The sequence below is a fragment of the Monodelphis domestica genome, chromosome 2 (assembly GCF_027887165.1).
Source record: "Monodelphis domestica isolate mMonDom1 chromosome 2, mMonDom1.pri, whole genome shotgun sequence".
In the NCBI taxonomy this organism is placed as follows: domain Eukaryota; kingdom Metazoa; phylum Chordata; class Mammalia; order Didelphimorphia; family Didelphidae; genus Monodelphis; species Monodelphis domestica.
The window spans coordinates 306701315-306726921 of NC_077228.1; the positions used below are offsets into that span (position 1 = coordinate 306701315).

Sequence of the window (25607 nt, forward strand, 5' to 3'; positions counted from 1 at the left end):
CACATGGTTTTGATGACTGCTACTTTACAATATAGTTTGAGGTCTGAAGTTCTATTCCTTCTTACCTTTTTTCATAATTTGCCTTGGTATTCTATATCATTTATTTTTCCAAATGAATTTTGTTATTTTATCAAGTTCTGTGAAATATCCTTTAGATAATTTAATTTACATAGTATTACAAGTGTAAACTAATTTCATTAGTATTGCCAATTTTATTGGCATGGGCAAGCCATGAGCACTAAAAAAACTTCATTTTCCCTTTATGGTTTAGTTTCTCTAATCCAGGGATTCTTTTTTTGGGGGGGAGGGGGGAGAAGAGAACATATACATACTTAGTTTTTAAAATTCTTTTTTTCACATGTTGATTTAATTTTTAATAATTTTCTGACATTTTGCTATTCATATTCTCTTCTCCCTTCCATCCCTCCCTCCCCAAGATGGTAGGTGTTATATGTGTATATGTGTAGTCATACAATACATATTTCTCTGTTCATCATGTTGTGAAAGAAGACATATATTGCTTATACTAGAGAAAAAAAACTCAGAGGAAATAAAAAAGAATGCTATGCTTTAATCTGTATTTCAGGGATTCTTAATTTGGAGTCCTTCACTTTAAAAAAGTGGGTAAATGACTATTTCAATTTAATTGGTTTTCTTTATAATCCTATGCATTTTATTTTATGCATTTAAAAGCATTGCTTTGAGGGGTCCATAAGCTTCACCAGACTATGCTACACAAAAAGGTGAAGCACCCTTGTTCAACTTTTAAGTGAACGAGCATAGTCACAATATTAGTTTGTATGTCATACCATTCTGCTAAAAACACACTATTATGACCTTTTATAATTAATCTAGCAACTAATTTTGCAGATCCTGATTATTTAGAGCAAATATCCTTCCCCCAATTCAAATACTTGCCATCAGAAGTCAGTTTCTATGTCATTACATATGTATCCAGAAAGATTCAATGAGATCACAAGGAAGTTGGGTTTCATAAATAAGTCAAAGGCATTAGATGTAATTTATTCAGGATGCAAATAAATAGCTATTTAGTGGGTTTTGCTGTAAGATACAGTTTTGACTAACCTGGCTTTTCTACAATTTACATAATGCATTATAGAGATAAGAGGAAGCTCCAGCTTCTGGTTCTCATTCAGAGAAGATGCATTTTCCCCCTTTAAATTCTTTCAATGTCTTCTAAATTTTTATTTCTTTTTTCTACTTAACTAGCACCAATTTACATAAACATTTCTTCTAACTCCACAATTGATGTAGGGAATGCCACTTCCTTGACAATCTAATTTACAACACTATTTTTCAGATTTGACTTGAGAAGTGGAATTCCATTTTAAAGGCTGCTTAAATTTTAGCTCGAGTCTGAGCATTACAGAGAAATATGAGTTATGAACCTGTCAACATCTTCACCTCCCGACTTGTTTTTGCTTTTTTAAATTTTTGATTGTAGTCATTTTTTCTATGTAAAACCCAGTTATTTGGAGGTGCAATCCTCCAAAGATTTCTTCCAGTAGCCTGAAATTCCCTTCACCAAAAACTACTTTCGGGATTTTCAATAAAATCATTGTCCCTTTCTCTGATCAGAGTATGCACTAGAGCTTTTGCGTCAGCTACCTGTTGTTTGGGCTCAGCTCAAATCTCTCATTCATTTGATGTCTGGGTGAAGTAAAAAAAACACAGAGCAAATATATCAGGGTCTGTTAGTAGCTCTTCCTCTTTTGTGCATGTAAAATGTTTTTCAAGTCCTAAGGTAAATGCAAATGATTATCTTTCCTTTTCTGTTTTCTCTAATTCCCCTTTTGAAGGGAAGGGAACCACTCCTCCCCCAACTCCAGTAGGATATGCACCACAGATCCAAATCCCTACTTTGACTGTAGCAACCAATGAAAAAACTTGAGGAATCTGGAGTTGTTCTTCCCTCTTTCCTAAGCACCAATCAAAACTGATGAGGGACACACCTTCCCTTCCTCCTCTCCCTACCCTTCCCTGCTGCTGCTGCTGTCCCTGGAGGAAAAGGTTACTAAACCTGTATTGAAGGAATCCAAACTTTGCCTTGCTGTTTAATGGAACAACTTCTCCCATTGTACTATGCTTTCAGGTTACATTTGAGAAGGACAGATACACCAAACCATGCATATATCAGTTAATATTTGTTGCATTACAAAATGGAAAGGCTTATAAAGTGACTAGGACAATAACTTTCCCCTCCCTTATCCACACTTTTCTCTGCTCCCAGGGATTCCTGTTCAGAGAGAGACTAGTTTGGGGAAACATTTCTGGTTATTGGCGCCAGAGGAAGATTTTGGGGGCTGGACTTCTGAAAGGTGATGTAACTTATACTCTTTCTTGATTGGCTGCCATACTTTCTCACATGCGGTCCTCCACCGGAAGGTAAACACAACCACATGGATTTGCTGGAAGCCACACCCCCACGCAAGAACACGTGTGTACCGAGTCCTGTTAAACAACTGGAATCACGGGGTGCCTGCTGCTCACGCTTATAGGCTACAGTCAGCGAATGAAAATTAGAATGAAAACTATTGGGCGCAAACATAGCTGTTTCTCTATACTCCCGCCTACCCCGCCATTGAGTCATTCAGAGCACTCTAGGGTATTCTTGCTCTAGTACAGTTTGACAGCCAGCTCCACACGTGTCCTCGAGAAGGGGGTGTGGCTTTTTGGGAGCCCGGGAAGTTTGTGCTTACGATATGCTACTTTACCGTGGTACAGTGTCAAGATGCTTTTAATTCATAAATTTATAGAATTTTAGGCCCAGAAAAGACCCTTTAGCAGTAATAATAATATCCTACATCATAAGTTTCTTCGCAATTTCTCCTCACTTTTAGAATTATTCTTTGCTCAAGGGCAAAAAATATTGAGGGGCCGATTTGTTATTCTACCGAGTCTTAAAGGTAATAGTAATTGGATGAATTAATTTACGTATACCTAGTCCTTGTTTTTGAGGAATATATTGTTCCCTACTCCTCCTTTTATATGTTACTTTTGCTACTCTATGACTTATGAAATAGCCTGAAACAGCCTACAAATGACTAAAAGACTGTCACTGGACATCTAGGGTTGGATATGATTATTTATGGCTACCTGCAACTAATAATTTTGTCAATTAATTTTGGATATGGAATGGAGAAAGTTTGTAAGGCTTCCAAATCCCAATTATTAGTCCACTGGCTTATGGTTGACAAGATAATCTGTGTGAATTGGCCTTATGTTTCCTTTTATTACCTATCTAATGACATAACTTCTCATGATTCCCCCTTCTTTCATCACCCTGATCATAGAAATGTCTGGACTTTTGGTCAGGAGAATTAAGAGGCTGTACCCATCTTTCTATCTGTCATACTTGAAGGGCAATCATCCCTGCAGTTTTTTTTGCAAGAACAGCAGGGAAATTCCTCCAAGGTTAGTGAATGGAATGGGACATACCAGACACCTTAAGACTATAGAAAAATGGAAAAAACAGAGGGCAGGAACAAAATGCTTTCTAGGTCAGTTATGAGGGATAGGAAGACCTAACAGAAATCAGAAGAGAATATGTACATATTTCATATTTAATAGCCTTCTACCTACATTAGCCTTCCTGAAAGGGGGCCCTGTGTCTCCCCACACCACATATGGAGGATGGGGTGATGGGTGGGGGTGAGAAAGGCCAGCAAAAGGGGGGGGCCCAAGGTACTAGGAGACGAGCTAGAGTGCTGCTAAACTGACAAAAGGAAGAGCCTGTTCCTTTAAAGTTAATACACAAGTTCTTAAACTCCTCCCCCCCCTACTACCGGGGGGCCCATTTTAAACCACCCCCTCTCTCCACCTTCTCTCACCCCTCCCACCAAGCGTGCCCTGTCAGCGGGATTAACTACGCATGCTCCTCGGCGCTTCACTCGCTTCTCCTCCTTTTCGCAGCCGCGGTTTATCTTCGCCCGTCTCCTTCGGGCGTTCTCTTCGGACCAGGGGAGAACAATAAATCCCAGAAGCTAGTGCAGTGGTCTCTGGGGTAGGAGCTGTTAGTTACAAGAGAGAAGCGAGGAAGAAGGAATTCCTTGGGGTTGTTCTCTTTTCGCGGCGGCAGGAGGCCTGCTAACGCCTCGGCCTGTGGCTACTTTTGAAGTGGGAGCTCGCGTCGCTTCCTTACCTTCCCTCCCCTTTACGCCCCCCCCTCCGCTTGTAGGCGGTCACGCGGGGGCGGGTCCCCGCTGGGTGGCGGCTGCGCCGCGAGGCGGGAAGGGACTGGGAAGGAACTCAGAGCTCCGGCAGCCGGGGAAGTCCCAGCGGCGGCGGCGGCGGCGGCGGCAGCCGCTGCAGCGACGACAGCTGCAGCCACTCTGTTAGTAGCAGGAACAGCGGAGGGCACTGCTAGAGGAAGATGTCAGAGGAGCAGCCGGGAAAAAAGCAAGAGCTGAGGTCCGAGGTAGGTGAAAACAAGCCTGTGACCGTGACCACCCAAAGGCTGCAGCCATCCCTCGGAGAGGACGATGGGGGGTGGGGGGTGGGGGAGAAAGGATCGGTTGGAATGCTGGAGGGCCCTGAAGCTACTACAGCCACCGCAACCTTGGGTGGGGGCGAGGAAAAGGGGGACAGTAAACGGAGGGCTGCTGGAGCCCTTGGGGCCCGCTGCGGGGTGAGTGGTGGTGATGGTGGTGATGGTGACGGTGGCGGCCTCGGTGGCGTGGGAGTGAAATGAAGTGGAGTGGAGTGGAAGGGGGCCTACCTGGTGCAAATCGGGCTGTTGCTTTAGCAACAATGGATGGCTGCGGGTCTGAACCGCGGCCGCTTTGCACAGAGTCCAGAGTTTTCTGCAGCTGCTACCGGCGTTTGCTGCCCACGGCTGCATTATGAAAGAGACGTGCATTGTGAGATAGGGTTGTAGCTCATCGTCTTGCGCGCCTCTCTCCTTATTTGGGGAGGTATTTGGAACCCAAGTGACCTGGGCAGTGGGGAAACGCATCTCACTTTCATGTCTTGACCCCCCTCACTGCGCCTCCAGTCTCCATGAAAATATTGGGGCATGCCTCTGCCCTGCCTGTATTTTAGTTTGATTTGCACATTAACATCGGGCTTCCCTGAATAATCTAGTGGGTTCCCTCCTTTTGCTATTAGTTCCAGTTGCTCCTGCAGTGTACATCTTGTGGGAGTGGAAAAAAGTGGCTTGAAGATCTTGCTATAGAGCTAATAAAGAATGTTTTGGTTTGTGTTGTGCAGATAATGGAATTATCGTCCACTGACTCTGAGACTGAGTCACCAAAGGAAGACACTGAAGATGATATTCAGTTTGTTAGTGTAAGTAGCTGTTGAATTCAGTTTTACCATGGTAACTGATGCCTTTCATCCGTTGTTACATGGTAATAATAATACATTTTTATTGGGATTTCAATGCATTTCCAGACATTGTTTTGAACCACAGAGCCCTATGAGGTTTATATTAAAAATATTATTCCCATTTTACAGATGAGGAAACTATATCCAGAGAGGAAACTACCCAGAGAGAGTAATCACGTGACCTGCTGCTCCATCAGCATCTAGGAATTGTCAGATACAGGATTCTAGCCTTTTTCTAACTTCAGAACTAGCACCATATAAAATATATTTAGAAAAAGGAAGAGATGTTCTAGATCATCCAACCAATCTTCCTCATTGTGAATGGGATGGAGAGTCAGAAGAATTAAATTCATGGTAACAGATTGGAAATGATAAGTAGAACCTACACCCACTTTCCTCTGTGTGCTGCCTTACTTTTCTGTGCCTTGCTATGTCTCTCACCAATTTGGAGTTCAGCTGTCAAGCACTTTCACCTTGCTGGAAGAGGCATAGCAATTGAGAAACATAGAAACATCTAAGCACTTAAAATAGATATTAAAAAGTCCACACAATTCAGTTCAACAAATATTTTTCAACTTTTTTCTTTTTTGAAACACAATACTAGGTTCTAGTCATACTTAGATGAAATAAGACAATTTCTATTATCAAAAGTTAATAGTGGATATATATATATATATATAACATATAAATAAACATAAATTAGAATATGATTTAGAATATTTGTGGTAAAGGAGAGAGCCAAGTATTGTGAAGAATTTGAGAAATGATCACTTTCAGGTAGAAGAAGAATGATCAAGGCTTTATAAAGCAGATGGCACCTGAGTTTTAGCCATGAGATTTGGAAGAGTGGGATTTCAGCAGATAAAGATGGGAGAAGAGAATGAGTAAAAGCCCAGAGATAGTAGAATGCAGAATAAGAATATGCATGAGGGAGAAAAGATAGAAAGGTAGATTTGAGAGATAGATGGCTTTGAATAGCAAGAATGGGAACTTTATTTTATACTTGTTGGATAGGCAGTTAGTTGCAGGGGCCACTTAAGGTTTTTTGAGGAGTGGAATAACATGATGAGAAAGCAGTGTGATAGGAAGTTTGTGTATTGGAGAGGTAATAAATTGGAGACAAGAAGACTAGATATTGAGATCTTTTCTTTACAATAGTTAAAGTTTAAGAGAGGTAATAATGATTTGACCTATTAGGGTGGTTACACTGGGAATTGAGAGAATACATATAGATGAGTTATTGCAGAGGTAAAATAGACATAGATCTTGACCACAGTGACGGAGAGGGAAGAATCAAAAATGACTTGGAAGTAATGGCTTGGTGACCCAGGAGATTGATGATATCATCAATAGAGAAAGAAGTAAAAGAAATTATGAAGTAGGAATAACAAGTCTTGGGAATGTGGTTTGGCTTTTAAGTTTTGGGCATATTGAGTTGTATTTGCTATTGTTTTAGGCACATTAGCAATTATTGATGATCTCTTAAATCTACAGGCAGTTAGAGAGGAAAGAAGAGCTAGTACAGAATGTAGGCAAGCACAAAGACAGCATCAGTGGTAAGAGAAAGATAGAAAAAAAATAAATAAATAGAAAGCATGTTCTAGATTCTCCAAAAGCACAGCTGATGTTAGGATCATTTTTTTACTAAAGGAGCAAATTGCCCAAAGTAGTAAATAAGCTTGTGCTATCCAGACTTATTCATTTATATTGAATATTCTTTAAGAAGGCAGAAAACTTGGTAATACATATTAGAAAATATTTACATACAAAGAAGATAAGACGAGAAAGTTTTAGTGCTTAAAAATAAAGTCAATATATTTTGGAAAGAAAACAGGATTTGGAGTTAGAAGACCTATTAGTTAGGCATTAGTAATAGCTGTCTATTAGTAATGTAACTGTAATTCAGTTAATCTCTGTGCTTAGGTTCTTTATATAAATGGGGTTTTTGATATTTGTATTATCTACCTCATGTTTTATGGAAAACTATGCTAATATGACTTAGTATCTTAAACTCTTAGCTATCTAGAACAACTCAATTTCTCAAGGGTTCCAGATGGCCACAGTTTTATGGTAATTCTTTGTTCTTAGAGCAGTGATGGAGAACCTTTTAGAGGCCAAGTGGCTAAATTGCAACCTTCACATAGTATGTGAGCCCCCCTCCCCCCACCCTTTCCTCAGGCAGGGAAGAGAGGAAGCATTCCCATTGGGCTGCTGGACAAGAGGGTTCAAGAAGTGAGGAAGGTCCTTAGGTGCATGGAGAGGGGTATACCTATAGGGTTCTTGAGTATCTCCTCCTGACTCTTTTTGGAAAGTCATCACTGGAACAAATCCTTTGTTTTCTTACTGATTAATGGTAAGGGTAATAATCTGTTTCTGATATTTGAAAGTATTATATATTGTATTTAGTAGAACATTAGATTTAGAATAATAGGGGCCTGTGTTTGAATTGAAACACTGCCATTTTACAACCTACATCATGTGTCACCCTCTCTGGGCTTCAGTTTCTCATCTGTATAAATAATGGTTTAGACTAGATGATCTCCAAGAGCTTTCAGAGGTAAGTTTTTTGCTTTTACTATGAGGAATTAGGATACACTGGTACAAATTAAGCCTAATACTTGCAAATTTGTTTAAATAATTCTGAGAGGCATGGATAACTTCTGAGTAGGTGATGCAGAGAAATTAGTAAACTTGTCTTCTTACCAGGTGGTAGTGGTAGCTTTTAAAAAACCAAGTGGTTGTTGCATCATAATTCCTTTTTTTATTTAGGTGAGCAAGAATGTTTACCAGAGGGATTATACTTCTGACTACATCATAGTATCTCTTATTCTTAGCCCTGGTATTGGAGGAAAAAGATAAAAGCCTAAGATAAAGAACAATAACAACAAAAAAAGGCTAAAACATGCATGCTAAATGATGAAGACATTTGAAAAGCAGTGTAGACTTGTAGGTTTTCTCAGCTTATTATCTGTATCAGATAAATCAAGCATTAAGTAACAACTTAATGTATCAGCAAGCTAGGCCTCAAGGAGCTTACATTCTAGGAAAAGGAAGACAACATATAAAGAAGAGCCTATTGAGGAGATGGGAAAGAAGTCCAGTAGGGAGTGAAGTAAGTGTGACTGAGGCCCCTCATAAAATGGTGGACCAGCTAGGTGCACACCAATCAGGGGGGTAAGATGCATCCTTTTGGGGATATCCTAGTAGTTTTCTGAGACATATATTTTGAATAATTTTATTTTATTAAGGGTAGGTGTGATATGGTTGTTTACATTTCCATTCCAGAAATGGCAAAAACTAGAATGTTTGTTAGGAGGAAGTCTGTATATATTACTTAGTTTCATGAATGGCTAGCACATTTAATCTGTTAACTGTTTTGCCTTGATAAATAATGCTATTTTTTACTATAGTTTGGAATGAATTTTCTGAAATTGTAGGCATACTGTCCAGGAGGTTTTTTTTAGATAAAGGATGTTTTAAGAACAATGTAAGAACATAATGTATCCAGAATTTTAACTGTTTATTTTTGAGTCTAGATTTTCAAGGAGTCTGAACATTCTTAAATTTAATCTCTTTGAATTGGAGATACTTTATATTTCTTCTGTTTTTTTCTTCTTCTGGTTTTGTTTTAATATTTCTCATGTTGTGGAATTATTTATTTCTGTTGGCTCCATTTTAATTTTCAGTTAGTCTATTGAGTAAAATTTTCTAATTTCTATTTGTTCTAATTCTTTTTTTTGGAGCTTTCTAATTTCTCTTATAATTTCATCATTTTATCTACTGCTTCATTTCTTCCAGGTTTTCTTTAATTGTCTTTATGTTCAAGCCAATTTTTTCTTCAAGGTTCTGCTTTGTTATTGTTGTGGAGTTATATAGTCTCTCTTAAGTGTGCGCCTTGTGTGTCTCTAGATCCATGATTTCTTTAGAAGTATTCTGTATCTTGTTTACTCAGTTGCTATAAGTATTCTGTATCTTGTTTACTCAGTTGCTATTTTGAACCTTTATGCCAGGGTTAGGCTATCTATATACTATCTTCTTGCATTTTTAGGTGGAGTGGTTTGTTGGTCTTTATTTGAGCCTGATCTTGATTCCTGCTGCTAGCTTCTGCTTTCTCTGTTTTGTTTGCTTATAGAGCTCTGGAAAGGTTCAGGACACCTGCCTCTACCCAAACTTGCATTGTCCTGTGGCCAGAGTGCTGTGAACTGCTTCTTTCTCATTATTTGTCAACATTATTAGTTTCCTGACCCTCTTGCCTTAACTTCTCAGCTTGTACATAAATATAGCTTCTTCAAGTATTCTTACTTTCTTGACTTCTAGGTTGAGAGACTGCTCTTGAATTCTCTGATTGGCCCAGGAAGGCTTATTTACCTGTCTTGTATTGGACCTAGTACTCAACCTTCTTATGATGTAGTCCTGGCCTGGATAAGGGGGCCTACTGTAGTTTCTATTGGATTTTTTTTTTGATCTTTTGATCTTTTTTAGATATTTGCTGGAGTACATGTGTGAGAGCTGCACTCCTCTGCGACTAGTCACACAATCATTGTAACTGGAAGTAAATTTAAAGAATATAGAATCTTATGATTCCCAAATGAATGTGGAGGTTAGAATGAGGAAACCAACGGTCCTTACCATTCCTTGTTTTAAAGTACTCTTTGACTTGAGAAACTTTAGTTTTATTTTTTAAAGAAAAAAGGTTTGGTTATTGAAGATTTTTAGCTTATATGTACAAAAAATACATTCTGTGTTTGCCTTCACCATTCACATTCTTAAAAACTCCTAAATAATTCTAGCATTGGTGTGGTACAGTGAATTTTGAGATAGTAGATCTTGGTTTGAATCTTTACTGAGTGACCGACTTCATTAACTGTCCTGAGCCTTTGTTTTCTTAAGAAAAATGAAAGAGTTAACTACTGTTCTTTATTAAGATCTCTTCAAACTAGATCCTATAATTCCCTCAAAACAAGTTATTTCTTCTTTGATTAATATATTAATAGTTTCCCCTAAATTGTTGAAGCAGTGATATTCTGCATATATTTAACATTTTTTCTCAAAGATAACCAACTCTAGAGGACTATTAAATTGTTTTCATTTCACTAAAATAGTAACTGAAACTTTAGAAAACATTAAAAAGTCTTTTCTCATATACAGTAAAATAAGAATAGTAGTTTATTATTCAAATGGTAGAAGAATTTTTAATAAAAATGATAGATTGTTAAGCATTTTTAACTCAGAAAGCTCTAAATACCTACTTTGTACAAGGTGATGTCCTTGTAATTGGATATAGACAAAAAAATAGCCCCTCCCCTTGAGGGAAATAGAAATTACTTTGGAATGGAAGGGCCAGAACAAATGATAAATACTAGTTTATAAAATGGAAGCAACACTTATCTTTCATATACTTGTATAGACAGTTGCTTCCATTTAAAGATAACTTTTTAAGTATAAAAACATGTGTGTGTTCCTGTCCCCCACCCCCCCACCCCACCAGTTTAAAAGTTGTTGTTTTTTTGTCCAGGGTCACATAGCTGGGAAGTGTCTGAGGCCACATTTGAACCTAGGACCTCCTGTCTTTAGGCCTGGCTCTCAATCCACTGAGCTACCCAGCTGCTCCCTGAATTTTTCTTTATTAAATAGCATTTTGCTCTTCTAATGCTTAAGGATTAGAAAAGAAAGACTTTTAGGTAGGAAAAAGTGCTTACTTTTGTGATTTTTATAATGGATGTTGATCATGTATGTACTCATTTTATGACTTGCCTCATGTCTAATGGGACTAGATTGCTAATTAATGTATTATGATTTCTAGAATAGCTGTACCTCTATTTAAAAAGAATGTTCCTAAAAAGTTTTGTGCTTGATCTTACCTCTCTAATCCTTCAACCTTTCCCTGCCCAATTGGTTCCATCTCTACTGCCTTCAAATGTGTCAAAATCTCCACTCCTTAAAAAATCTTCATTAGAGACCCTATCATTCTCTTAAGTTATCACCTAAATAGCTCATTTTTCTTTCTCAGCTGGTTGTAGTACTCGTACTGGAAGATAACCAAAATGACATCACCATGTCAGGGTCAGTGTACAGTGTTTCCCATCTGTGGCTGATTAAAGCAATACACACTCCTAAAGCTCTGCCACAGATCATGCACAAATACTTGGGCCAGAAGTGGAGATGTTTCTAAATTTTCTCAGCTAAAACTTCATGAAAAAGTCCAACTAAGAAATATATATATATACTCTTTATTTGCATTCAGAAATTACCAGAGGTCTTTAATGTCCAATTCTTCTAAAATTCTGTACTTGACCTCAACTTGTTTATTTTTTGACTAAATTTGTGTGGTCCTGAGTACTTTAAATTCAATCATTTCCTAGGAATTTTCATTTTTGTGCTTCCTTCAGTAAGTGAGAAGTATAGTCTTTTCTTTTCTCAGTTTGCCTTCTTATTCTAATATGTCTGGGTATTTTCCTTTCATGATTTCTTGAAATATGATGATTATTTTTGTTCCAATCATAACTTTTAGATAGTCTAGTGATTTTTAAATTATTCATCCTTGATCTCCTTCCTGGGATAGATTTTGTGTGTATGTATATGTTATTTATTTTTCTTCTTTTTTTTTCACAACATGGCTAAATATGGAAATTTTTTGCATGACTTCATATATATAATGAGTATTGTGTTTCTTGGAGATGGGGAGGGAGAGAGAATTTGGAGCTGAAAACAAAAATAAAAACAAAAAGTTTACCTTATATTTTCTTCACTTTTAAAAATCTTTTGAATTTTCAAAATATTTCTTGGTGGTGGTTTTATAGAGTCAGTGAATTCTATTCTGTGCATTCTGTTTTTTAGGGAATCTGTTACTTGGATAAGTACACTTCTTGTGCTTAACTTAATTCTCTTAGTTTTTTCTCTTCTAACTCTCAATTCTTTTAAAATTCTTCCTCCAACTCTTTATAGTGGTTTTTAAAAAACTTTTGAAACACTTGGATCATTACATTAGGAATTCTAATTTATCTTGTGGGCAGGATCTGTTTGTGTGTGTGGTTGAGTCTTTGTAGGTATTTTGGAGTTATTCTCCTGGCATTATGTAATGGGTGTGACATCCCTGTTGCCTTTTTTTATTTACTCATTTTCTAGCCTTTCTCCATTGATTCAGACTTGGTGTTTGGACTAAACTGGGTGCATTTCTGGTGGAACCATAATTGTCTTGTAGTATTCTGGCTTGTCTTATCTGATGTTCTGCTACTCTATAGAGTTATAGCTCGACAACCCTTTTTTGCTGAACTGTCTCATGGTGGTTTAGAGGGCATCACCTTAGCCCCTTTCTGTTCCCAGGTTTGGCTTCAAGTTCCCCTGGTTGTTACTGACAACTCTTTGGGAGGAATGTGACTAGCTTCAATATCCTGGACAATCTCTTTCCACAGTTTTTGCCCTTGTTTCTTGCCTGTGAGTCTAATTTGTGATCTTGAACTGCAAAGATGACCCATTGGTTTTTCTTTGAATTTTGCTATTCAGGCTAATGCTCCTCTGAAATCTTCCTTGGATTATTAGTTTCTGGTGCACTTAGGTTATACGACTTCTTTATATTCTACCATTTTGACTGAGATCCTGGAACAAGAGTGATTGAATGAAAATATTTTAATTCAGTTAAACTAAAATTCTTTAACAACATGTATTTTTTTTTCTGTTATGGTACTTCCCTCCCCCCCCTTATTTTTTTTTTAATGGAAAAATTTTATTTAATTAATTAATTTAGAATATTTTTCCATGATTACATGATTCCTGTCCCCCAACCCCAACCCATAACCAATGCACAATTCCGCTGCTGGATTTTACTTGTGTCATTGATCAAGATCTGTTATCATATTATTGATAATTGCACTAGGCCTGTGAAATTGTATGTGAACCAGAATGTGGTTCCTAGGTACCTGGTACTTTCTTTTTGGCTGCTTGCAATATTTTTTTCTTTGACCTGTAATCTCTAGATTTTACCTTTGATGTTCTTGGGATTTTTTATTTTGGAGTTTCAGGTGGTAACTGGTGGATTCTTTCTTTTCTACTTTGCCCTTTGACTCTAAGAGATCTGGGAAGATTTATTTCAATATTTCTTGACTTATTTTTCTTATTTTTTATTTTTTACCTTGAAATATTTTTTTCTTTAAGTTAATTACATATAATACAAATTTCCACATAAATATTCTGAAGATATATGATCCAGATTGTCTTCCTCCCTTCCATCCCTTTTTCTGGAGCTGGCAAGGAATTTGATCTGGATTATACATGTATTACCATCCAAAACATTTCCATATTGTTAATTTTTATAAGAGAATACATATTTCATATAAAACCAAAACCCCCAAATAAAACTAAAATGAAAAATTGTAAGCCCCGATCTGTATTCTGATGCCAACAGTCCTTTCTCTGCAGGTGGATAGCATTCTTTGTTTGAAGTCCCTCAGGAATGTCCAAGATCATTGTATTGCTGAGAGTAGCTAAGCCTTTCATAGTTGGTCATTCTACAATATTGCTGTTACTGTGTATAATGTTCTCCAAGTTCTGCTTATTTCACCCTGCATTAGTTTATGTAGGTCTTTCCAGCTCTTTCTGAAATTATCCTCTTCATCATTTCTTACAGCACAATAATATTCCATCACCATCATATACCACAATTTGTTTAGCCATTTCCCAATTGAGGGACATCCCTTCAATTTCTAGTTCCTTTGCTACCACAAAAAGAGCTTCTATAAATAGTTTGGAGCAACTAGGTTCTTTACTCTTTTTTTTTTTAAATACAGACCTAATAGTGGTATTACTAGATCAAAGGATAATGTTAAATTTATGTTTTAGAAAGGGGGAAGGAAGATAATACAAAGGGAAAACAGCACATATAAATAATGAATTTATTAACAGAGAAGGGAGGAAGGGAGGAAGGAAAAATGGGAGAAGGGAAATCTGACTACTTTACCCTCTAATTAAACCCACTATTAAACTACCTTAACTAATTTAATAAATTCCTAATGGCAAGTCCAACAGATAACCAGATTTCTCACACTCAGAGAGTCCTTTAATGGGTCAGGTACAGGAATCCAGCTGAGTCCTTAGATGTCCAAAAGAGAGACTGATTTCCTCCACTTTTCCTCTGTCCACCAGAGGGTATTGGGGAAACTCCTGCTCACTCTTTCTTGAATAGTATTCAAACAGGCTGCTTCCAAGATGTCTAAGGGAGTCCAGCAGAGATCAGATCTGCACTCTTCAGTTTCTCTTCTCAGCTCCAGACTGCTGTTGAAAAAACTGTCTTTTCAACATTTTGGAACTTTTCCTGTCAGCCCTGGTAGAATTCTGAGTCTTGAGGGTTTTTCAGTCAAACTCTTTGTACCCTGTAATTTCTCTCACTACAGTCCCCTCTTTGCACAAAGCCTAAATCATGTTGAAAACACTTATTTTGGCATTTGTGCACTACTAACTTACTTACATGTTACTTAAACTAAAATATCTACCCAAATTAACAAACAACCTATACTCAACTATCTTAACCTATCTATACTATCCTATTCTGAGGATTTTATCAAGGAAAGGAAAAAAGGGATTAAATAATGAACAAGTACAAATTTCAAAATACAGCTCAAACATATGCAAAAGCACAAGCAAATAACATCAAAACAAAAAGATAAACACAACTTCCATGCAAACATTAAGCTCATAAATACTATTATCTACTAATATAAAACATTCTATTATTGTAATGCATAACAGCAAACTTAAGAGAAACATTTTGTAAAATTACAATAAATACAACATTGCATAAATTTTACAAAGAAAATGAACTAAAACATTAAACTCACTTATGCAAACTACATGTAACAATAGGTAAAATTATACATAAGTGATCTATTTATATAAATGTTACATACATACATATGTAATATACATAAAATGTATACATGTACTCTAAACATATACAGTCCATATTTACACAAATTTACAATCCCAACTATTATACACACTATTTACATATATTTACATATGTATTTTGAATTTTGTGTGATATGTAATGTTATGTATGTTGTAATTTAAGTCAGTACCTTATCTTCCACAATTTATTCTTCAATGATTTGTACATTTTTATTATTAATACCATGTGCTAATTTTATATGTGAGCAATGATACCATGAATCTCTACCCAAAACTTTAATGAATTTGGAAAAACTAACACAATAGTGTAAAGATCTACCCAACTCTCTTGTGTTGCTGATATTTTAGTAAAATTTTTAACATATACTATATCTTATTTATCTTAAATTTAATCTTTATCTAACTAAAGCCCTATCATAATAAAATTCTCCCATCTACTGATATTTCTATACTAACCTAAGTATCTACCTAAATTTTGATAGTACCTAACTAATTTATAATTACTTATAACATTGTTAGTATCCTAACTATACATTGTTTCACTCATTCAAATAGTGAATCAATGTAATCTAACCATGTTTATGTATTTGTGTTTGTTTTGTTATATTGTTATTTTTGCTGTTATGTTGTTTTGCTAGTGTTATGTTAGTGTTATGTTACTGTTGCATATAATATACTTAGCACTACAGATTTTTCCTCCTGTTTTCATCTCATCTTTGATTGAAAATTTCTTCTCCAACTCCTTGGTAGTAAATATATTTATGAATGTTTGTGAATATATGTTATGTTGTTTTGTGTTAAAATACATTACCCAAAATTTTAATTCATTAGTCCATTAATCCTCTGATCATTTTTATTGCAAATTTCTCAGTCTTTAAATTTATAAGTTTTCAGTCTTTTAACAATGTTCATTAATTTCCTGTGTTCTCCTCTTCATCTCCATTGCCCTCTTTCAAATGTCGTCTTCCACTGGAATGGTCCTCTCCTTACTGATCTTTCTGACTGCAGACTTAATTTGACTGATGATTCTCAGCTTCCACAATTTATTCTTATTCAATGATTTGTACATTTTCATTATTAATACCATGTGCTAATTTTATATGTGAACAATGATACTATGAATCTCTACCCAAAACTTTAATGAATTTGGAGAAACTAACACAATGGTGTAAGGATCTACCCAACTCTCCTGTGTTGCTGATATTTTGGTAAAATTTTTAACATATACTATATCTCCTGGTTTGAAATTATGGAGAGAATAATCCAATGGACCACCTTGGATCAATACTTGCATATCATGTAATTCTTTGAGTCTTTGTTGTAAAGCACTTAAGTAAGAAGCAAGTTGACAATCTCCTCATGTCCAAAGAGCATTTCATATATGCAAATCTGCTCTTGGTCTCCTATGTAGGTAAAACAAAGCTATGGAAAGAATATCTGGCCATTTTAGATGAGTTTCTGCACAGATCTTCCCCACCATAGTCTTGAGTTCCCTATTTATACGCTACACTTGACCTAAACTTTGTGGGTGATAAAGAACATGATATTTGGGTGTTTTTCCTATATTCTCATAGACTCTTTCCAGGATATCTTGGGTGCTGAAATTAGATCCTTTATCTGAGTCTATGGTAAGTGGTACTCCAAATCTAGGAATAATTTCATCAATCAACACTTTTACCACAAAGCTAGCTGTATTTGTATTTGATGGAAAAGCTTCGGGCCATTTTGTTAAACTGTCCACAATTACCAGACAAAACTTGTATCTTCCAACTTTTGGCTTGCTGATGTAATCAATTTGAAAACTCTCGCATGGACAATATGCTGAAAGTCTACCACACCTTTCTTTCTGAATGTACCTTGGTTGAATTTTTGGCAAACGAAACAACTTGTACAGATCTTATTTTCAACAGTACTTATTCCTGGTGCTACCCATTGCGTTTTTACAGAGTCTACTACAGTTTGAGTACCAAATTTGTGTGAATGGCTTGACACAAATAGGTATACAAATCTTTTGGTAATAGCGGTTTTCCAGCGTCTGTAACTCATATTTCATGTTCTTTCCTTGCTCCAAATTTCTCCTTCCACTTTTGAATTTCTGAGTCTACATAAGCTTTTTCTAGATCATCAGATTCATTACATACACTGGAGCATTACTGGATGCAGATTTTTCAGTTATATCAGCTCAATGGTTACCTTTAAAGACTGATTCTCTGCCATAAGTATGACTTCTATGATGGATCACCACTAACTGTTTAGGCTTTTGGATAGCATCCAGCAACTCAGTTATTATTTCTGCATGAGCAATTGGTTTTCCTGATGGAGTAATAAAACCTTGTTTTCTGTAGTATGACAAACAGAAAATGCATGAGAGTCTGTATAAATATTTACACTTTTACCATGAGCTAGAAGAAATGTTTGCTTCAAAGCGACCAACTCTGCCCCTTGACCACTAAGGTTACTAGGCAATGATCCATACCACAGTGTCTCAAATTCTGTGACAACTCTAGCACCTGTATGTCTGATTCCATTACACAAATATGAAGAACCATCAGTGAATAAAACCAAGTCTGGATTTTCACTTGGAGTGTCTTTTAAATCCATCTTAGGCTTATCCACTAGATTTACTACTTCTACACACTCATGTAATGATTCACCGTTCTTTGGTAAATCAGGAAGAAGTGTAGCTGGATTTAATATACTACACCTCCTCAATTGGATTTTTTTACTACCTTGGAGTATAATTTCATACTTAGATATTCATTGGTCTGAATATGCTTGAGTACAAAATTTCCTGAGTACAATCTATTAATGGAAATAGAGTAACTATCCCTGCAGACTCTTGTAACCTATTCAAATTTCCATTTATATACCAGTATTTACTTTCCCCCCATAGTTATATTCTGTATTCACAAACTTTTTCTCCTTTATATATAGTTCCATATGGTCCAGCTGTTTTATGTATGTATTACCATTAGTTTGAGCTCTGAATCCTTGGTCAACCAAATCATTATTGCTTTAAACCATTTGCCAATAAGAAATAACAGTAGTCTATTTAATACAGAACACAAAGACAGATACACATTATAGAGATATGAGACAGGACATTTTGCATTGTAATTTCCACAAAAGGTTTCATCCAATGATAATCCAAACCCATTGAACATACATTAGGAAAAAGTACAAAGACAATATATGGGATATGCAAAACACACTCTTATAACACGATAAAACCATTACCATGTCCCCAGACATGTTTACATTCATAGACAACAAAGTATATCTAAGTGAATTTGAGTTGTTATAATCCACTATGAATAACTTATTAACAAACAATTAAGAAAAGGGAAAAAAATTCTTTAAAATTTTTGAAGAAAAAAAATCCAACATGGCTGCCAATGTGGCTGCCTAGATCATGTGGCAGAGGGTATTTAATGATTAAGTGTCCCTCTCAGCTTAGCTAGAGTTTCAGAATTCTTCTGTCTTCCTCCTTGTGGACTGTACCACTCTCTGAGTGCAAATGGAATCTTCCAGTCTTCAACTGACTTTTCTAGGCAAATTTAACTATTTTTCTATATAAATATAAAAATAGACTTTTTTTAACCTAGCTGGCACAGCCAACTGTTAAATCTATATTTTGGAAAGGGGGAAAGGAAGGTAATACAAAAGGAAAATAGCACATATAAATAATATTGAATTTATTAACAGAGAAGGGAGGAAGGGAGGAAGGAAAAATTGGAGAAGGGAAATCTGACTGCTTTACCCTCTAATTAAACCCACCATTTAACTGCCTTAACTAATTAAATGAATTCCTAAAGGCAAGTCCAACAGATAATCAGATTTCTCACACTCAGAGAGTCCTTTGATGGGTCAAGTACAGGAGTCTAGCTGAGTCCTTAGATGTTCAAAAGAGAGACTGATTTCCTCCACTTTTCCTCTGTGTCCACCAGAGGGTATTGGGGAAACTCCTGATCACTCTTGCTTGATGATATTCAAACAGGCTGCTTCCAGTATGTCCAAGGGAGTCCAGGAGAAATCAGATTTACACCCTTCAGATTTCACTTCTCAGCTCCAGACTGCTTTAGGAAAAAACTGTCTTTTCAACATTTTGGAACTTTTCCTGTCAGCCCTGGTAGAATTCTGAGTCTTGAGGGTTTTTCAGTCAAACTCTTTGCATCCTGTAATTTCCCTTATTGGGAATTGTTGCATTGTTTTGCAGCCCTTTGGGCAAAGCTCCAAATTTCCCTCCAGAACAGCCATAATTCCAATTCTACCAGTAGTGTATTAGTATCCTATTTTGCCATATCCCCTCTAACATTTTATCATTTTAATTTACTTTCATGTTGGCCAATCTGATAGGTATGAAGTAGTACCTCAGAGTTGTTTTAATTTCTGTTTCTCTAATCAAAAGTGATTTAAAATATTTTTTCATATAATTATTGATATCTTTTATTTTTTCTGAAAACTGCTTATTCATATCCTTTGACCATTTGTCAATTGGGTAATTGCTTGTATTATAAATTTGACAGTTCTCTACATATTTGAGAATTGAGACCTTTATCAGAATTTTTTACAAAATATTTTCCCAATTGTTTCTATTCTAATCATTTAATCATTCTAATCTAATCTATATTGGTTTTCTTTGTACAAAATCTTTTAAATTTAATATGGAAAAAATTATTCATTTTAAATCTGGTAATGCTATCTTGTTTGGTAGTAAATTCTTCCCTTCAACATAGATCTGAGAGATAAACTATTTTATGTTCTCCTAATTTACTTATAGTATCACCCTTTATGTATAAATCATATATTCATTTTGACCGTATCTTGGTCTAGGATTTGTGAAATATTGCTCTCTACTCCAGTTTCAGTCATAGAGTTTTCCAGTTTTCCCAGCAGTTTTTGACAACTAATGAGTTCTTGTCTCAAAAGTTGAGATCAAACGTTAGATTGCTAAGACCTTTCCCTAATCAATTCCATTGATCCACCAATCTTATTTCTTAGCTAGTACTAGATTGTTTTGATGATTACTACTTTATGGTATAGTTTGAGATCTGGTACTGCTGGGCCATCATTCTTCACAATGTTTTTCATTAATTCCCTTGATATTCTTTTTTTTTTTTTTTTTCAGTTCAATTTAGCAGATGTTTATTAAGCCCAGGCTTAAAAATTGTTATTATCCACTCGTTTCAGACATGTCTAATTCTTTTTTTTTTTTTTTAAGTTTTAATATTATTTTATTTGGTCGTTTTCATACATTATTCACTGGAAACAAAGATCGTTTTCTTTTCCTCCCCTCCCCCCCCCCCCCCCCCCCCCCCCCCCCCCCGCCTTTCCCTCTCCCATAGCCGACGCATGATTCCACTGGTTATCACATGTGTTCTTGACTCGAACCCTTTTCCCTGTTGTTGGAGTTTGCATTATAGTGTTCATTTAGAGTCTCTCCTCAGTCTTATCTCCTCCAACCCTGTGGTCGAGCAGTTGCTTTTCAGCGGTGTTTTTACTCCCACAGTTTATCCTCTGCTTGTGGGTAGTATTTTTTTTTTTAGATCCCTGCAGATTGTTCAGGGAAATTGCATTGATACTTATGGAGAAGTCCATCACCTTCGATTGTACCACAATGTATCAGTCTCTGTGTATAATGTTTTCCTGGTTCTGCTCCTTTCGCTCTGCATCACTTCCTGGAGGTTGTTCCAGTTCACATGGAATTCCTCCACTTTATTATTCCTTTTAGCACAATAATATTCCATCACCAACATATACCACAATTTGTTTAGCCATTCCCCAATTGAGGGGCATCCCCTCATTTTCCAATTTTTGGCCACCACAAAGAGCGCAGCTATGAATATTTTTGTACAAGTCTTTTTGTCCATTATCTCTTTGGGGTACAAGCCCAGCAGTGCTATGGCTGGATCAAAGGGCAGACAGTCTTTTATCGCCCTTTGGGCATAGTTCCAAATTGCCCTCCAGAATGGTTGGATCAATTCACAACTCCACCAGCAATGAATTAATGTCCCCACTTTGCCACATCCCCTCCAGCATTCATTACTTTGCATAGCTGTCATGTTAGCCAATCTGCTAGGTGTGAGATGATACCTCAGAGTTGTTTTGATTTGCATCTCTCTGATTATAAGAGATGTAGAGCACTTTTTCATGTGCTTATTAATAGTTTTGATTTCTTTGGCTGAGAATTGCCTGTTCATGTCCCTTGCCCATTTGTCAATTGGAGAATAGCTTGATTTTTTGTACAATTGATTTAGTTCTTTATAAATTTTAGTAATTAAACCCTTGTCAGAGGTTTTTATGAAGATTGTTTCCCAATTTGTTGCTACCCTTCTGATTTTGGTTACATTGGTTTTGTTTGTACAAAAACTTTTTAATTTGATGTAATCCAGATTATTTATTTTGCATTTTGTAATTCTTTCTAATTCTTGCTTGGTTTTGAAGTATTTCCCTTCCCAAAGGTCTGACATGTATACTATTCTGTGTTCGCCTAATTTTCTTATAGTTTCTTTCTTTATGTTCAAGTCATTCATCCATTTTGAATTTATCTTGGTGTAGGGTGTGAGGTGTTGATCTAAGCCTAATCTTTCCCACACTGTCCTCCAATTTTCCCAACAGTTTTTATGAAATAGTGGGTTTTTGTCCCAAAAGCTGGGATCTTTGGGTTTGTCATATACTGTCTTGCTGAGGTTGCTTGCCCCCAGTCTATTCCACTGATCCTCCTTTCTGTCTCTTAGCCAGTACCAAATTGTTTTGATGACCGCTGCTTTATAATATAGTCTGAGATCTGGGACTGCAAGACCCCCTTCCTTTGTATTTTTTTTCATTAATTCCCTAGGTATCCTTGATCTTTTGTTTTTCCAAATGAACTTTGTTATGTTTTTTTCTAAATCAGTAAAAAAAATTTTTGGGAGTTCCATGGGTATGGCACTAAATAGATAGATGAGTTTGGGTAGGATGGTCATTTTTATTATATTGGCTCGTCCTACCCATGAGCAGTTAATGTTCTTCCAATTGTTCAAGTCTAGTTTTAGTTGTGTGGAAAGTGTTTTGTAGTTGTGTTCATATAGATCCTGTGTTTGTCTCGGGAGATAGATTCCTAAGTATTTTATTTTGTCTTGGGTAATTTTGAATGGGATTTCTCTTTCTAGTTCTTGCTGCTGAGCTGTGTTGGAATTATATAGAAATGCTGATGACTTATGTGGGTTTATTTTGTATCCTGCAACTTTGCTAAAGTTGTTGATTATTTCAATTAGCTTTTTGGTTGAATCTCTAGGATTCTTTAAGTAGACCATCATGTCATCTGCAAAGAGTGATAATTTGGTCTCCTCCTTGCCTATTTTGATGCCTTCAATTTCTTTTTCTTCTCTAATTGCTACTGCTAGTGTTTCTAATACAATGTCAAATAATAGAGGTGATAATGGGCATCCTTGTTTCACTCCTGATCTTAATGGGAATGGATTTAGTTTATCCCCATTGCAGATGATATTAGCTGATGGTTTTAGATATATACTGTTTATTATTTTTAGGAATGACCCTTCTATTCCTATGCTTTCTAGTGTTTTTAGTAGGAATGGGTGTTGTATTTTATCAAAGGCTTTTTCTGCATCTATTGAGATAATCATGTGATTCTTGTTGGTTTGCTTGTTGATGTGGTCAATTATGTGGATAGTTTTCCTAATGTTGAACCAGCCCTGCATCCCTGGTATGAATCCTACTTGATCATGGTGGATGACCCTTCTAATCACTTGCTGGAGTCTTTTTGCTAGTATCCTATTTAAGATTTTTGCATCTATATTCATTAGGGAGATTGGCCTATAGTTTTCTTTCTCTGTTTTTGGCCTGCCTGGCTTTGGAATTAGTACCATGCTTGTGTCATAAAAGGAGTTTGGTAGGACTCCCTCTTTGCTTATTATGTCGAATAGTTTGTGTAATATTGGGGTTAACTGTTCTCTGAATGTTTGATAGAATTCACTGGTGAATCCATCAGGCCCTGGGGATTTTTTCTTAGGCAGTTCTTTGATGGCTTGATGGATTTCAATTTCTGATATGGGATTATTTAAGAAAACTATTTCTTCTTCTGTTAGTCTAGGCAATTTATATTTTTGTAAATATTCATCCATATCACCTAGATTGGTAAATTTATTGCCATATAGTTGGGCAAAGTAGTTTTTAATGATTGCCTTAATTTCCTCTTCATTTGAGGTGAGATCCCCCTTTTCATCCTTGATGCTATTAATTTGCCTTTCTTCTTTCCTTTTTTTAATTAAATTAACCAGTACTTTGTCTATTTTGTCTGTTTTTTCAAAGTACCAGCTTCTAGTCTTGTTTATTAGCTCAATAGTTCTGTCACTTTCTATTTTATTAATTTCTCCCTTAATTTTTAGGATCTCTAGTATGGTTTTCTTCTGGGGGTTTTTAATTTGTTCATTCTCAAGTTTTTTGATTTGCATTTCCAATTCCTTGGTCTCTGTCCTCCCTAATTTGTTAATATATGCACTCAGGGATATGAATTTTCCTCTAAGTACTGCCTTGGCTGCATCCCATAAGGTTTGAAAGGATGTTTCGCCGTTGTCATTTTCTTCAACGAAATTGTTAATTGTTTCTATGATTTCTTCTCTAACTAAATGATTTTGGAGTATCATGTTATTTAATTTCCAATTAATTTTTGATTTGGGTCTCCATGTACCCTTGCCGATCAATATTTTAATTGCCTTGTGATCTGAAAAGGCTGCAGTTAATATTTCTGCTTTTCTGCATTTAAGTGCCATGTTTCTATGACCTAGTGTATGATCTATTTTTGTGAATGTGCCATGTGGTGCTGAAAAGAAGGTGTATTCTTTTTTGTCCCTATTTATTTTTCTCCATATGTCTATTAATTCTAATTTTTCTAAGATTTCATTCACCTCTTTTACCTCTTTCTTATTTATTTTTTGATTTGATTTATCTAAATTTGATAGTGGTTGGTTCAAGTCTCCCACTAATATGGTTTTACTGTCTAATTCCTCCTTCAATTCTCCTAGTTTCTCTATTAAAAATTTGGATGCTATACCATTTGGTGCATACATGTTGATTAGTGATATTTCCTCATTGTCTATACTTCCTTTTAGCAGAATATATTTACCTTCCCTGTCCCTTTTGATCAGGTCTATTTGTACTTTGGCTTTGTCAGATATCATGATTGCAACTCCTGCCTTCTTTCTATCGGTTGAGGCCCAAAAGGTCTTACTCCAACCTTTAATTCTAACCTTGTGAGTGTCAACCCGTCTCATATGTGTTTCTTGAAGGCAACATATGGTAGGGTTTTGTGTTCTAATCCAGTCTGCTATTTGTCTGCGTTTTATGGGTGAGTTCATCCCATTCACGTTCAAAGTTATGATTGTTATTTGTGGATTCGCTGGCATTTTGATGTCTTCCCCTAGTTCTGACCTTTCTTCTTTAGCTTTCTCCTTTTGAACCAGTGATTTACTTTAGGTCGGTCCCCCTAGTCCCCTCCCTTGAGATGCTTCCCTTTCTAGCCCGTCCCTTTTTATGCTCCCTTCCCCTCCCCCCTCTCCTTCCCTCCCTTTTTGTGCTCCCTCCCCCCTCCCCCTCCTTAATTTTCCTTTCTTTCTTGCCCTAATGGATAAGATAGAAATCAGGATCCCACTGGATCTAGATGTTCTTCCCTCTCAGATTTGATTTCACTGAGAGTAAGGTTTAAGTACTTCCACTTCACGCTCTCTTCCTCTCCTTCTCATATGAGAGTTCTTCCCCACCCCTTCCCATGTGTATCTTTATATGGGAAAGTTTATTCTATTGATTCCCCCCCTATTTCTTGAAGTTAATCTTAGTATTATCACGGTTCCCCCCTCCCTTTTCCTTTTTTTGCCCCAACTTTCCCCAAATCTTCTTGATTCCCCAATCTTTCCCTATGCATGTTTCTTCTAACTACTCTTATGATGATACAATTTATGAGAGTTACACAAAACATTTTCCCCACATATTAATATATATAATTAGATGTAAATGTAGTCCTTATAGAAGAGAGTTTGACTTAAAGAGAAAGATAAGATTTATCTCCTTTTCCCTTTCTTTCATATTTACCTTTTCATGTTTCTCTTGCTTTCTGTGCTTGGATATCGAACTTTCCACAGAGCTCTGGTCTTTTCTTAGCAAATGCTTGGAAATCTTCTATTTTGTTGAATGCCCATACTTTCCCCTGGAAGTATATAGTCAGTTTTGCCGGGTAGTTGATTCTTGGTTGGAGACCCAGCTCTCTTGCCTTTCTAAATATCGTGTTCCATGCTTTGCGGTCTCTTAGTGTGTTAGCCGCTAAGTCATGTGTGATCCTTATGGGAGCCCCCTTATATCTGAAGCTC

At 36.3% G+C, this 25607-nt stretch overlaps 1 protein-coding gene across 7 annotated transcripts in view; it reads left to right on the top strand.

The window, feature by feature from the left end:
* The first annotated feature begins 4302 nt into the window (after positions 1-4302).
* Positions 4303-25607, top strand: part of ZNF451 (zinc finger protein 451) — a 122188-nt gene continuing 100883 nt past the window's right edge. For 4 of the 7 annotated variants that reach the window (XM_007484142.3, XM_007484144.3, XM_007484146.3 and 1 more), the window contains exons 1-2: positions 4303-4438; positions 5230-5307. In XM_007484142.3, the coding sequence (XP_007484204.1) occupies positions 4394-4438; positions 5230-5307 (123 nt within the window). In that variant the 5' untranslated portion in view covers positions 4303-4393. Of the gene's footprint in view, positions 4439-4950; positions 5103-5229; positions 5308-5475; positions 5701-8322; positions 8459-25607 lie in introns of those variants that run through there. The other 3 variants (XM_007484143.3, XM_056814341.1, XM_016431142.2) reach the window with 3 other exon arrangements.